The 12,759-nt window shown below is 37.2% G+C and overlaps 1 protein-coding gene across 1 annotated transcript in view; it reads right to left on the reverse strand.

Annotated features, from left to right (window-relative positions):
- Positions 1–773: 773 nt before the first annotated feature.
- The window catches only part of LOC141347619 (voltage-dependent calcium channel subunit alpha-2/delta-2-like), a 57,242-nt gene continuing 45,256 nt past the window's right edge, over positions 774–12,759 (reverse strand). Inside the window, exons 7-10 of the mRNA XM_073852607.1 lie at positions 11,577–11,738; positions 4,078–4,188; positions 3,564–3,642; positions 774–937 (exon numbers count right to left, since the gene is read on the reverse strand). Of these exons, the coding sequence (XP_073708708.1) occupies positions 774–937; positions 3,564–3,642; positions 4,078–4,188; positions 11,577–11,738 (516 nt within the window). The remainder of the gene's footprint in view (positions 938–3,563; positions 3,643–4,077; positions 4,189–11,576; positions 11,739–12,759) is intronic.

Raw genomic sequence — 12,759 nt, forward strand, 5'->3', positions numbered from 1 at the left:
CTTTTCAAACAAAATATACTTTTCAGTTTATACTCAAAACTGTCCCCAAAAACAGTGGGATGAATCAAAATAATTTTCAATGGTAACTACCATCCTGTCACAAATGTTGGATTAGATAAAGCCTAACCGGTGTTGAACCCGTAACATCTCTTTGAGAAGTCGGCGGCCCCTAAAACGACTGCAGATAAGGAAGTCAAATCTAGTTCAGTTAATGAATCAGAAATAATTTAAAAGTCTTTAAAAGCGTATCAAAGTCAAGAGAATTAGAGCAAAAACGAAAAAAAAAAAGAGCAGAAAAAAGTATTCAGAAGATGTCTGAGGGTCAAACCAATCAGCACGCTAGAAAGAATCTAATCAAATCAATGCGAGTCTCCGGGAATCAAAGAGACTAGGAATTGGCTTTGATTCAGCGGCGGCCATATGAGACTTTGTTAGTGTCAGCGGAGTGTGAACGAGCTCGCTGAGAGACAGCCGGTGGAGTGACAACACACGCTAAGCCGTGTCAAACAAACATGTCTCTCATTGTTGCCGCCAGTCTGATCCCTTGACTTGGTCATGATTACAAAACGCTGAATCCATTTGTCTCCGCCGCACGGGCGACATGTACAACAAAACAATAAGACGCACACAATCCGATGCAATCCACGTCTTAACAAGCCCGTCAAAGAGCGTTCAGAGGAGGAAACGTTGCCTATGCATGCTACCGTTGCTTTTGAACCGACCTAGCGGCGGCGGCGAATGCTTTCAGTCAGATACGCGGTCGAACACGTATTCTACAGCAAAGGGAGAGCCGAGGACGTGGATGTGGGCTTTGTGAGGGTGTCAGGGGCGTTCCTCTGCTGCTTTGTGATATCGGCGAGCGAAATGAAAGCCTGCGGTGGAGATGGAGTCCGCTGAGAAAAGCGTCTTGCTTGCTGTGCCAGACTCCGTCCCCTCACTGCCAGTCATTACAGCGGAGAACATGGCCGCACAGAGGGCTAATCCTTAAGTGGAAGCGCTTTTGGCTGGAGACGCCGAGAAGTTGCGGACGTGGTTATCGCTGCGACGGCAGTTCCTCTTCGGCTAATTAATTAGAAGGAAGGGAGGGCGGCGGGGGTCTCTGAAGTATTCTGCCACCGTTCGTCATTAACTAATCAGAGAGCTGGAGAGGGATGATTGTTAAGACAGAGCTGAGAGCGAAAGTGTTTGCGTTACAGGTCTGAAATTAACTTGTTAGGTCAGATAGGTCAACATTACTTGAGCGCCATTGACCAGGATTACATGCAAGCTCTTAGTGCTTTTCAAAAAGGGACAGTTTGGGCATTACAGGGATAGTTCAAAGATTTTTAGCTGAAACCATGGTCATTGGTAATTCATTAAATGCAAGTAAGCAGCTGCACATTTTAGAGAATATAAAAAAGAATACATCAAGGAACACAAAATAAATACCAGTGGCTCCTGATGATATATACTCTTAAAAACAAAGGATCTTCACGATGCCATGGAAGAACCTTTTTTGTCTAAATGGTTCCATAAAGAACCTTCAACATCTGAAGAACCTTTCTGTTTCACAAAAGGTTCTTTGTGGCGAAAGAAGGTTCTTCAGATTATAAAAAGGTAAGAAAGAGGTGGTTCTTTAAAGAACCTTTGACTGAATGGTTCTTTGTGGAACCAAAAATGGTCTTCTATGGCATCGCTTGAAGAACCTTTTAAAGCACCTTTATTTTTAAGAGTGTACCTAGGACTTAGGAAGCTAAATGATCTGTCTGTGCAAGAAACTGACCATTAATTACAACATTATTATCTGTAATCTAGAGCCTCAGGCAACAAAGAAATCGGATTATTTTCCACAAACTGGTTCTTTTTGTTTCAATTAATTGGTTCAGTTCACTAGTTAGCTTATTCAGTCACAATTACATAACATTTACACAATTATAATATTACCAAAAATATGAAAAAATGTGAAACGTGGATATTTTACATGTCTAAAACATATAAAGTAAATAAACTAGTCTTCATCAGCTCACCTTTTAGGTACAAACCATAAGAAACCATACATTTTTTTGTTTTGCTCCTTGATTCAAATGCTCAGTTCACACTTGCGCATACACTCTTAAAAATAAACGTTCTTTAAAGGGTTCTTCACAGCAATGCCATAGAAGAACCATTTTTAGTAAAAAAAAAAAAAACATTAAGTCAAAGGATCTTCAAGGGGGTCAGATGATGCGGTTCCTTGTTTTCCTTTGTATTTGGAGTATTACAAGCCGTTTGTGCATAGATAAGATCTGTAAAGTTGCAAAGCTTAAAGTCTCAAAACCAAAGAGATATTTATTATAAAAGTTAAGACTCAGCCACACCTCCCTAAAACGGCTCGTTCAAAGACGCCCCACTTGAACACGTCACGGGGTGAGTAGATTAGCAAAACACCACCCATATGTATATGGAAAGAAAGAAGGCATAACTTTTACCAGCTGTAGTATTGTTGCAGCCGCATGTTGTGGAGACATTGCAAAAGCAAAAGTACTTTATTTGGCATTCCAAATGAGGACACATCTAAGAATCAGTGGTTAAGTTATATTTACAACACTGTTCCGGAAAAATACAACGCAAATATTTGAGTGGGTGATGCGCATTTCACGGAGGACTGTTTCCTGGACCTGGGAGAGCAGCGTACAATGCCAGCTGTACACAAAGAGTTAAGGACAGTCTGCACTTCTGACTGACTTCAAAGGAAAGTTTTGAGCAGGGTAGAGTAGTGCTTATTGTTTCTCGTTCTAAGATCGCAAATGCAAACATGGCGTTATGTTTACGTGACACGTAAAAAGACAGTATGAGTCATTATAATCAGAAGTAATGTCCCCACTGGATGCAACAAATGCCTCGTTTATAATGGGTTTCATTGTTTCTGTCTGGTCTTGCCTAGAAACCGCATGTAAGGGGCGTAACATTTCTGTCACTCGCTTGAGGTATTCGGCCAATAACAACGCGCCGGATAGCTGGCCAATCAGAGAACACCTCGGTTTCCATCAACGTTGAGTTTTGTAAAAATCAAAGCGTTTCAGAAAGGCGGGGCAAAGAGGAGCAACAATAATGTATAGTATGTGGAAAATAATGTTTTTTGAACCTCAAACTGCATGAACACATTGCATTACAACAAATACACAAAATAATGCTCTTTTTAGCAACATCATATGACCCCTTTAAAAAGATATTTTACCCCAAAATGCATCCAAGTTATAGATGTTTTTATCTAAAACCGTCTTCCTTGGTGATTCATAAACGCAAGTGAGTGGCTGCATGTTTTTGAGAATAAAAAAAGCATATCAAGGAACGAATAATTCCACATTGCTCCTGATGATATACTGAGGTCTTATAAAGGAAAACAATCAGTCTGTGTGAGAAACTGAGCAATATTTACAACACTGTTACCTGTAATCAAGAGCCTCACACTGCAAAAGCTTATCTTACTTAGTATTTTTGTCTTGTTTTTATTCTTAAATAAGGATTTACTAAATAAGCTAAATTACATAAGATATTTAGTCAATTAAGTGCAGTTTGCTTAAAATACATGTACACTGTCTTACCCTTGTTGGCACATGCGATCCACTGCAGAGGAGTGACGTCATAGTTGTGCTGCCCCACTGAGAATGTAAAAACTCTCACCTGTGGATGAAAGATGTTTATTAGAGCATAGAGAAAAAAAGATACCATTTTATTTATATAGCGCCTTTTCGTAGCTCAATATAATATAATCTGTGTAGCAAAAGAGTCTTAAAATACAGATTTATACTCAACTGACTTTATTTGCACAATGTAATGTTTAGCATTTCAAACACGTTTTTGTAAAATACTTTGCTAGAATGAAAGTTTTATATTGGAATGACATCAGATTTATGAAGTCATGGCTTTGATGTCATCTCTTTAGTCTGAAATCATGCTCCACATCAACAAACATCAAAATATTCTGATTGTCTGTGATTTTGTTGTCACATTCTATTTTCTATTTTAGGGAGGGCAGAAAAACTGCTTGTCACTGGAAGGTCATTATCACACAGATGGAAACACCAGCATGTTTTGAACTGAATCGCCTCGACTCACTGTTTTGTTTGGCCAGTTGTACTTCTCAAAGATGTCCTGAGCGCGATCCTCGCCGCCATCCGTGAACATCATTATCATCTTATTGCAGTTTGCTCTCGGAGCGCTGGTCTCCTGTGAGAAACAGAAACAGGAATGCATTAGATTGGTTTCGAGGGTGTCAAATGAGCCAGGTCAGTTTGAAACTCACTGGACTTGCCTTTATGAACAGATGTTTTTGTTTGCAAAAACCCTTGTGCTTTTACTCCATCCTTGCCATGCATTATTTAATACGGTAATAATGGCAACATATGCACTGTAAAGTTTCAGTGACAACCACATTTAAATACAGGAGTGAATCCTCTAAATTATTGTTTTGTATGTGTATATAAGTCACTCCCAGTAACTTAAAGACTTGTTATATTTGGCGATTTTAACTAAAACACCATCAACAAAGCTATAGTGTTTTGTTTGGGTTTGGCAGAGCCCATTCTTGAAGGGTTGCCATATCCATTTATTATAAGCGATGCTTAAGCGTCTTCAGGCTTGGCTCATAAAGCAATCCTATTAATTAAGTTTAGGCATGTGGCTAATTTCCAAAATAACATATTTGATTTGAGTTTATTATGGGCTTGTTTTTATTTATTTATTTTTTTTAGCAAGATCTTGCAATACTAATGAGTCATAACATATTCAGTGATTTCTTGCACCACACATACAGAAATATGTAACTCTGGATATGTATTCAAATGCATCATTTACAACTAGCCGTTTCATTTCAGTTCCATACAAAAATTATTTTACTGCGATACTGCGAATACACTTCACAGTTTTCCTGGTATTACTACCAGTAGTCAATTCGATTTTGTAGAATGCAGTTGTCACTCTTGTAAATGACTGAACTGTGTGTTTCACGATACCAAAATTTTGACTTTGATACAATACCTGACTAAATATATTGTGCAACCCTCTAAAAATCTCTATGAACAGAGACATATTAAAATGTGTAAGGTTTGTTGCCTTGCATTGTCTCCTGCACACTTGCTCAATCTGGCAACCTGCGCGACCCTGAGTCTGAAGAGATGAAGGCGGAAGAAACAACTCTTCAATATTTTGAAGAGTACCCATTTTAACCACTAGCTGTCAATATTACATACCGCACCTTTATAGGAGAAGTTCACTTACAGAACAAAAATTTACAGATAATTTACTCACCCCCTTGTCATCTAAGATGTTCATGTCTTTCTTTCTTCAGTCATAAAGAAATTATGTTCTTTAAAGAAAACATTTCAGGATTTTTCGCCATAAAGTGGACTTCTATGGTGCCCACGAGTTTGAACTTCCAAAATGCAGTTTAAATGCAGCTTCTAAAAAAAAATGACAATTTCTATACATTTCAACCTCAAATGTTTATCTTGTTTAGCTCTGTGTGAACACATGGCAGTTAGGTTAGGTCACAAAACTCCCATCTCATTTTCTTCTCCAACTTCAAAATCGTCCTACATTGCCATTTTACCTTTTTTTTAAAGGGCATTTGATCTTCTTTTGCACGTTTACTTTGTAAACACTGGGTCTGTACCTCTGCCGCGATGTAGGACAATTTTGAAGTTGGAGGAGAAAATGAGACGGTAGTTTTTCGACCTACCGTGTCTTGAACCAGAAATACATAACATAGTACACAATACAGTCCATATAGTGGACTTCTATCGTACCCCTGAGTTTGAACTTCCAAAATGCAGTTTAAATGCAACTTCAAAGGGCTCTAATGATCCCAGCCAAGAAAGAAGGGTCTTATCTACAGTCGTGGCCAAAAGTTTTGAGAATTACATAAATATTGGAAATTGGAAATGTTGCTGCTTAAGTTTTTATAATAGCAATTTGCATATACTCCAGAATGTTATGAAGAGTGATCAGATGAATTGCATAGTCCTTCTTTGCCATGAAAATTAACTTAATCCCGAAAAAAACTTTCCACTGCATTCAATGCTGTCATTAAAGGATCTGCTGAGATCATTTCAGTAATCGTCTTGTTAACTCAGGTGAGAATGTTGACCAGCACAAGACTGAAGATCATTATGTCAGGCTGATTGGGTTAGAATGGCAGACTTGACATGTTAAAAGGAGGGTGATGCTTGAAATCATTGTTCTTCCATTGTTAACGATGGTGCCCTGCAAAGAAACGCGTGCAGCCATCATTGCGTTGCATAAAAATGGCTTTACAGGCAAGGATATTGTGGCTACTAAGATTGCATCTAAATCAACAATTTATAGGATCATCAAGAACTTCAAGGAAAGAGGTTCAATTCTTGTTAAGAAGGCTTCAGGGCGTCCAAGAAAGTCCAGCAAGCGCCAGGATGGTCTCCTAAAGAGGATTCAGCTGCGGGATCGGAGTGCCACCAGTGCAGAGCTTGCTCAGGAATGGCAGCAGGCAGGTGTGAGCGCATCTGTACGCACAGTGAGGCCAAGACTTTTGGAAGATGGCCTGGTGTCAGGAAGTGCAGCAAAGAAGCCACTTCTCTCCAAAAAAAACATCAGGGACAGATTGATCTTCTGCAAAAAGTATGGCGAATGGACTGCTGAGGACTGGGGCAAAGTCATATTCTCCGATGAAGCCTCTTTCCATTTGTTTGGGGCATCTGGAAAAAGGCTTGTCCGGAGTAGAAAAGGTGAGCGCTACCATCAGTCCTGTGTCATGCCAACAGTAAAGCATCCTGAGACCATTCATGTGTGGGGGGTTGCTTCTCATCCAAGGGAGTGGGCTCACTCATAATTTTGCCCAAAAACACAGCCATGAATAAAAAATGGTACCAAAACACCCTCCAACAGCAACTTCTTCCAACAATCCAACAACAGTTTGGTGAACAACAATGCATTTTCCAGCATGATGGAGCACCGTGCCATGAGGCAAAAGTGATAACTAAGTGGCTCGGGGACCAAAACGTTAAAATTTTGGGTCCATGGCCTGGAAACTCCCCAGATCTTAATCCCATTGAGAACTTGTGGTCAATCCTCAAGAGGCGGGTGGACAAACAAAAACCCACTAATTCTGACAAACTCCAAGAAGTGATTATGAAAGAATGGGTTGCTATCAGTCAGGATTTGGCCCAGAAGTTGATTGAGAGCATGCCCAGTCGAATTGCAGAGGTCCTGAAAAAGAAGGGCCAACACTGCAAATACTGACTCTTTGCATAAATGTCATGTAATTGTTGATAAAAGCCTTTGAAACGTATGAAGTGCTTGTAATTATATTTCAGTACATCACAGAAACAACTGAAACAAAGATCTAAAAGCAGTTTAGCAGCAAACTTTGTGAAAACTAATATTTGTGTCATTCTCAAAACTTTTCGCCACGACTGTAGTAAAACAATCGATTATGTAAAAAAAAATCGACAATTTATATACTTTTTAACCTCAAATGCTCGTCTTGTCTAGCTCTGCGTGAACACTGTGTATTTCCGGGTTCAAGACAGGGTAGATCGAAAAACTAGAAGTACCGAACCAGTGTTTACAAAGTAAATGTGCAAAGATGGTCAAATGCCCTTTACAAAAAAAGGTAAAACAGCGATGTAGGGCAATTTTAAAGTTGGAGAAGAAAATGAGATGGGAGTTTCTGTCATGAACCGGAATACAGAGTTCACGCAGAGCTAGACAAGACGAGCATTTGAGGTTAAAAAGTATATAAATTGTCAACTTTTTTGAACATAACCGATCATTTAGCTAGATAAGACTCTTCTTCCTCGGCTGGGATCGTTTAGAGCAGTGGTTCTCAACTCCAGTCCTCGGGGTCCACTGCTCTGCACATTTTGTATGTTTCTGAATCTGACACACTCAGTTCAGTTCATGGATCTTTCTCCTAAGGAGCTGATGATGTAAATCAGGTGCGTCAAATGAGGGAGACGTAAAAAATGTGCAGCCGAGAACCACTGGTTTAGAGCCCTTTGAAGTTGCATTCAAACTCGGGGGCACTATAAAAGTCCACTATATGGAAATCCTGAAATGTTTTCCTCAAAAAAAAAATTTCTTCACGACTGAAGAAAGAAAGGCATGAACATCTTGGATGACAAGGGGGTGAGTAAATTATCTGTAAATCTTTGTCCTGGAAGTGAACTTCTCCTTAAAGCACTAACAGGTGAACTGACAACCAAATATATCTGCAGTGTGTACGTGGCCAGTATGCTTACAAGGCATTTGCACTGACATACTTGCCTATAATTCATTTCAAGCCTGCTTGAATCAATCCACTACATAAATGACCTTGGCTATAACAGAGCCCCGTTTGGCAGAGCACCCGCACATGTGTCCGAGCACTTAACCGTGCGTGTGTGTGTGCGGGCACGTCTGTTTCTCTAATCATACGTCCGCTTTTGTGCCAGCTGCTGCCGACTGTCCTATCTCTGATGAGTTAGCCGAAAGTCCCCTCTCCCTATCCTATCCAATCACAGCTGTCATTGACATTCGGCCTATGCCACATCACTCTGACAAGATACTAATAAAGATAAATAATACTGCCGCAATTACAAATTTACAGCGCTCTCTTCTCGGCCTATCAGGACTCAGCGGGCAGAAATTAAAATGCCTTGGCGCTTGTGGATCTGAGACCGACAGTGAAATAGAAAGTCATGAAGAACGAGTCTCTAAAGTTAGAAGAGAATACAGATACGTCATCACGATCTGCTAGAGCAGCATGTGTGGCCATCAACAAATCTCACTTTATTGTACACACCGTCAACATATCTATCATTATTCTTTCAGCATGATCATTACAAGGCTTACTGACATCATTCTTTCGACTCCTTTGTCTGTTTTTATTGCTCAGAAATGTGAGAAAAAGCTGACACTTAAATTAAATATAACTGAGAACTCTTATTAACAAATTTAACTAAGCCAAATCCAGCTAAATCTAGCAAAAAACTCCCATTGGGAACATCCAGGGATCTTCTCAAAGGTAAAATGATTCATAGTTGAAGTTAAATCATGTTTTTTATATTCTAAAAATATATATTTATATTTTTATTTAACATTTGAGTTAGTATGCAAGCTTGAAGAATGTAAAAAGCAGCATTTGAGATCTCAACAAAAAACATTTAAAAAAAATTTTGAAAGTTTTTTTGAGCAAGGATGCATTAAGTTGATCAAAAGTGGGGAAAAGGAGATTTATAATACTGCAAAAGATTACTATTTCAAATAAACAATGTTCTTTTGAACTACGCATCAAAGATTGTGATTAAAATGTATTAAAATTCAGCTTTGCATCACAGGAAAAAAAATACATTTAAAAATATATTTAAATAGAAACCAGTTATTTTAAATTATAATAATATTTCACAATATTACTGTTTTTACTGTATGTTTGATCAAATAAATGCAGCCTTGGTAAGCAGAAGAGACTTCTTTTAACAACATAAAAAAATTAAATTGTACCAACCCTAAACTTTTTGCACATTTAGATAGTTCATTAAAACTGAACTTACTTGTCTGTTAGTAAATTTATATATATACATGAGCAGAATAGACTTCTTTTAGCAACATAAAACATTTTTTTACAGTGCATGTATAGTTAGTTCATTAAAACTGAACTTGTCTAACAGTGATTGAGCACTTAGAAAACAAACTGAAAAAATAATGCATGGCCTCTTATAGTGTTGTCACGATACTGGAATTTCTAACTTCGATACGATACCTTGAAAAATATCGATATTCGATACTATTTTCGATACCATAGAGAAAAAAACTGCCACAACATTATGGAGGTAAATTTCCCTTTTTAATGTAAAGATAAATGTGACCCTGGACCACAAAACCAGTCTTAAGTCGCTGGGGTATATTTGTAGCAATAGCCAAAAATACATTGTATGGGTCAACATTATTGATTTTTCTTTTATGTCAAAAATCATTAGGAAATCAAGTAAAGATCATGTTACATTAAGATTTTTTGTAAAATTCCTACTGTAAACCTATCAAAATGTAATTTCTGATTAGTAATATGCATTGTTAAGAACTTAATTTGGACAACTTTAAAGGTGATTTTCTCAGTATTTTGATTTTTTTGCACCCTTAGATTTCAGATTTTTAAATAGATGTATCTCGGCCAAATATTGTCCTATCCTAACAAACTATACATCAATAGAAAGCTTATTTATTGAGCTTTCATATGATGTATATATCTCAGTTTTGTAAAATTTTACCTTATGACTGGTTTTGTGGTCCAGGGTCACAAATATAGTCTAGATGACAATGAGGTATATGCATAATGTACACTGCTACAGCCCTGTTCAGCTTCTTGGCTTCATTTGAGTTTGAGCTTCATACTTTATTTGCTGTTCAAATACAACTGATGTAGGTCGTAAACTTTTTTTTTCTTTTTAGACCACACTTTTAAAATTAACTGAAATATCTAACTAATCTTAGAACTTAAGTTAATGGTAAAAGATATTTGTTAACATTAGTTAACATGAATAAACAATGAAAAATACTTCCAAAACATTAATCTTAGTTAAAAGTTCATTTAAACTAAAATTTACTAATACATTAGTAAGTTATATCAGTTAATATTTTTTATTGGACCAGAGCTAACATGATCCATTGTATTTTTATTACCTACCGTTATCAAAGATTCAAATATTCTGTAACAAATGCATTGCTCATCGTTCATAAATGCTGGTTAACACATTATTTGATGAACAGATTTTAATGCCGGATTCATAATCAACGATCGACGCAAGCAAACATGCGTGCATCACACACAAAATCAATGCTCAGTTGCTCACTGGATAGACATTAAGACATATTGCAGAATTTAAGTAATGATTTTTTTTTTAAATAAAGTTAAATAAGCGCAGTTAATTTACATTTGACCGCAGTAAAAGTACTTACTCGTCTAGAATCCTCAATCAGATTATATTAACGAACTACGGTACAAAATGGGACAACACTCACATCAGCATCAATAAAAGGCAATCTTATTTAATGATTCAGTAATGTTAAAATGAGCACAGTTGTTCTATAGATCCGGGTGTCTGTCTTTCAGGTGCTTTGCGAAATTAGTGGTGTTAGCGCCTTTTGTTAGCACAGCTCTGTAGCAACTCTTACATATTGGCTTGCTTGTGTACTTCGGCTTTCCATGTTCATTTGTTTCATATCCGAAATATTTCCAGATAGCACTCCTGCTGTGTTCTTTATCAAACAAAGCCGGTCGCGGGTCACCGCACTCACCTTACTATTCGCTTCACTTGAATGAGACGAGACAGGCACTGCGGTCACGTGCGGTGTTTGTAAACTCGCCTTTGTGGAGAAGTGAAAGTGACAGCTCGGCTAGTATCGATACTTCGGGAAATTAGTATTGGTACCGTTCAGATATTTCAGTATCGATATTTATTGAAATATCGATATTTTTGACAACACTAGCCTCTTAGGACTTATGTACTTTAGGGATAGTCTGTATTCATTATAAAACTGAATGCAAAATTCCAGTGTATCTTCATGTAGATAACTACAGTAGGTAAACATGAGTGTGTGAGTCTTACATTTAACAGCTGGTCGAAGGCGAACTGAAAGCCGGTCTTGTAGTCCGTGGTCCCCTTGGCTTGCATGTTCATCACAGCCTCTTTGAAGATCTTCTTGTTTTTAATGTTGGCTTGGACCAGCGTGGTGAAGCACGGCACCACGGCGTACGCCTTCTCATTGAACTGACAGAAAGAGAGACAGACAGCAGCTGCTTCAGCAAGTCCATTAAAAGCTTCATTATTCATCTCCATTAGATCTCACAGCATCATCATTTCTGCTGTTAACACTCGCTAATGGAGTCACTTACACCTGATTGATTTCTCTCGCAATTCATAATTTGCTTCCACTGCAGATGAATCAACTCAGATGAAACTTGAAATCTATTTAAAATCTATTTCACAACACTAATCATCTGGATGGCTTAATAGTGCTCAAATCGGAACATATTTTACATATGACATTCAAAACACACTGCCATAATGCAAAAATGTTGGGAGTGGTTGACAAGGCGTTGCTATGTGGTTGCTATAGTGTTCTGGGTGGTTACTAGTGGTTTTCCCCCATTTTTCTTTACTGAAAACATACTGTACGTGTTTTTTTCCAGGGGAAACTAAATTGTAGTTAGTAAAGCAGTCTGTTACATTACACATTCTAGATCAGACGACTTTTAGATCACTTTTGACCCTATTATCTTGATATCACATTGATTTAAATAGAATAATCTTGTATCATATTGATATAAAAATAGTAAACATATGAAATATATTTCATTTTTTGTTATTAACCACATGAAGTGCATTAAACATTATATTACATCAAGGTTTCTCAAACTGGTGTTCAATTAATTTAAATTGCAAAATCAATCAAAATAAAACACTTACTAAAAACATATATTTTTTATTTGTTTACCTGTGTGTCATGTGACCATAACTAATGTCATATTACCAATGTCAAATAATCATTTTCAAATCTCAGGGGTACTTTAAGTAAATGTGGATCAAATGACAAAAAAGTTTGTGAATTTGTGAATTCCTAAATTGTAATGTTTTTTAAAGTGTTTAATCAATAAATTATATTTAATTTATGCATATGTGACTTGAAAGCTTGAATTTTCAAGTTCTAATTTATTAGTTTAATATGTATTCATTTATTGTTTTATTTTATAAGTATTGTTTTAAACACAAATCTCTGCATTGAATTAAG

This window comes from Garra rufa, chromosome 12, assembly GCF_049309525.1.
Source record: "Garra rufa chromosome 12, GarRuf1.0, whole genome shotgun sequence".
Classification (NCBI taxonomy): domain Eukaryota; kingdom Metazoa; phylum Chordata; class Actinopteri; order Cypriniformes; family Cyprinidae; genus Garra; species Garra rufa.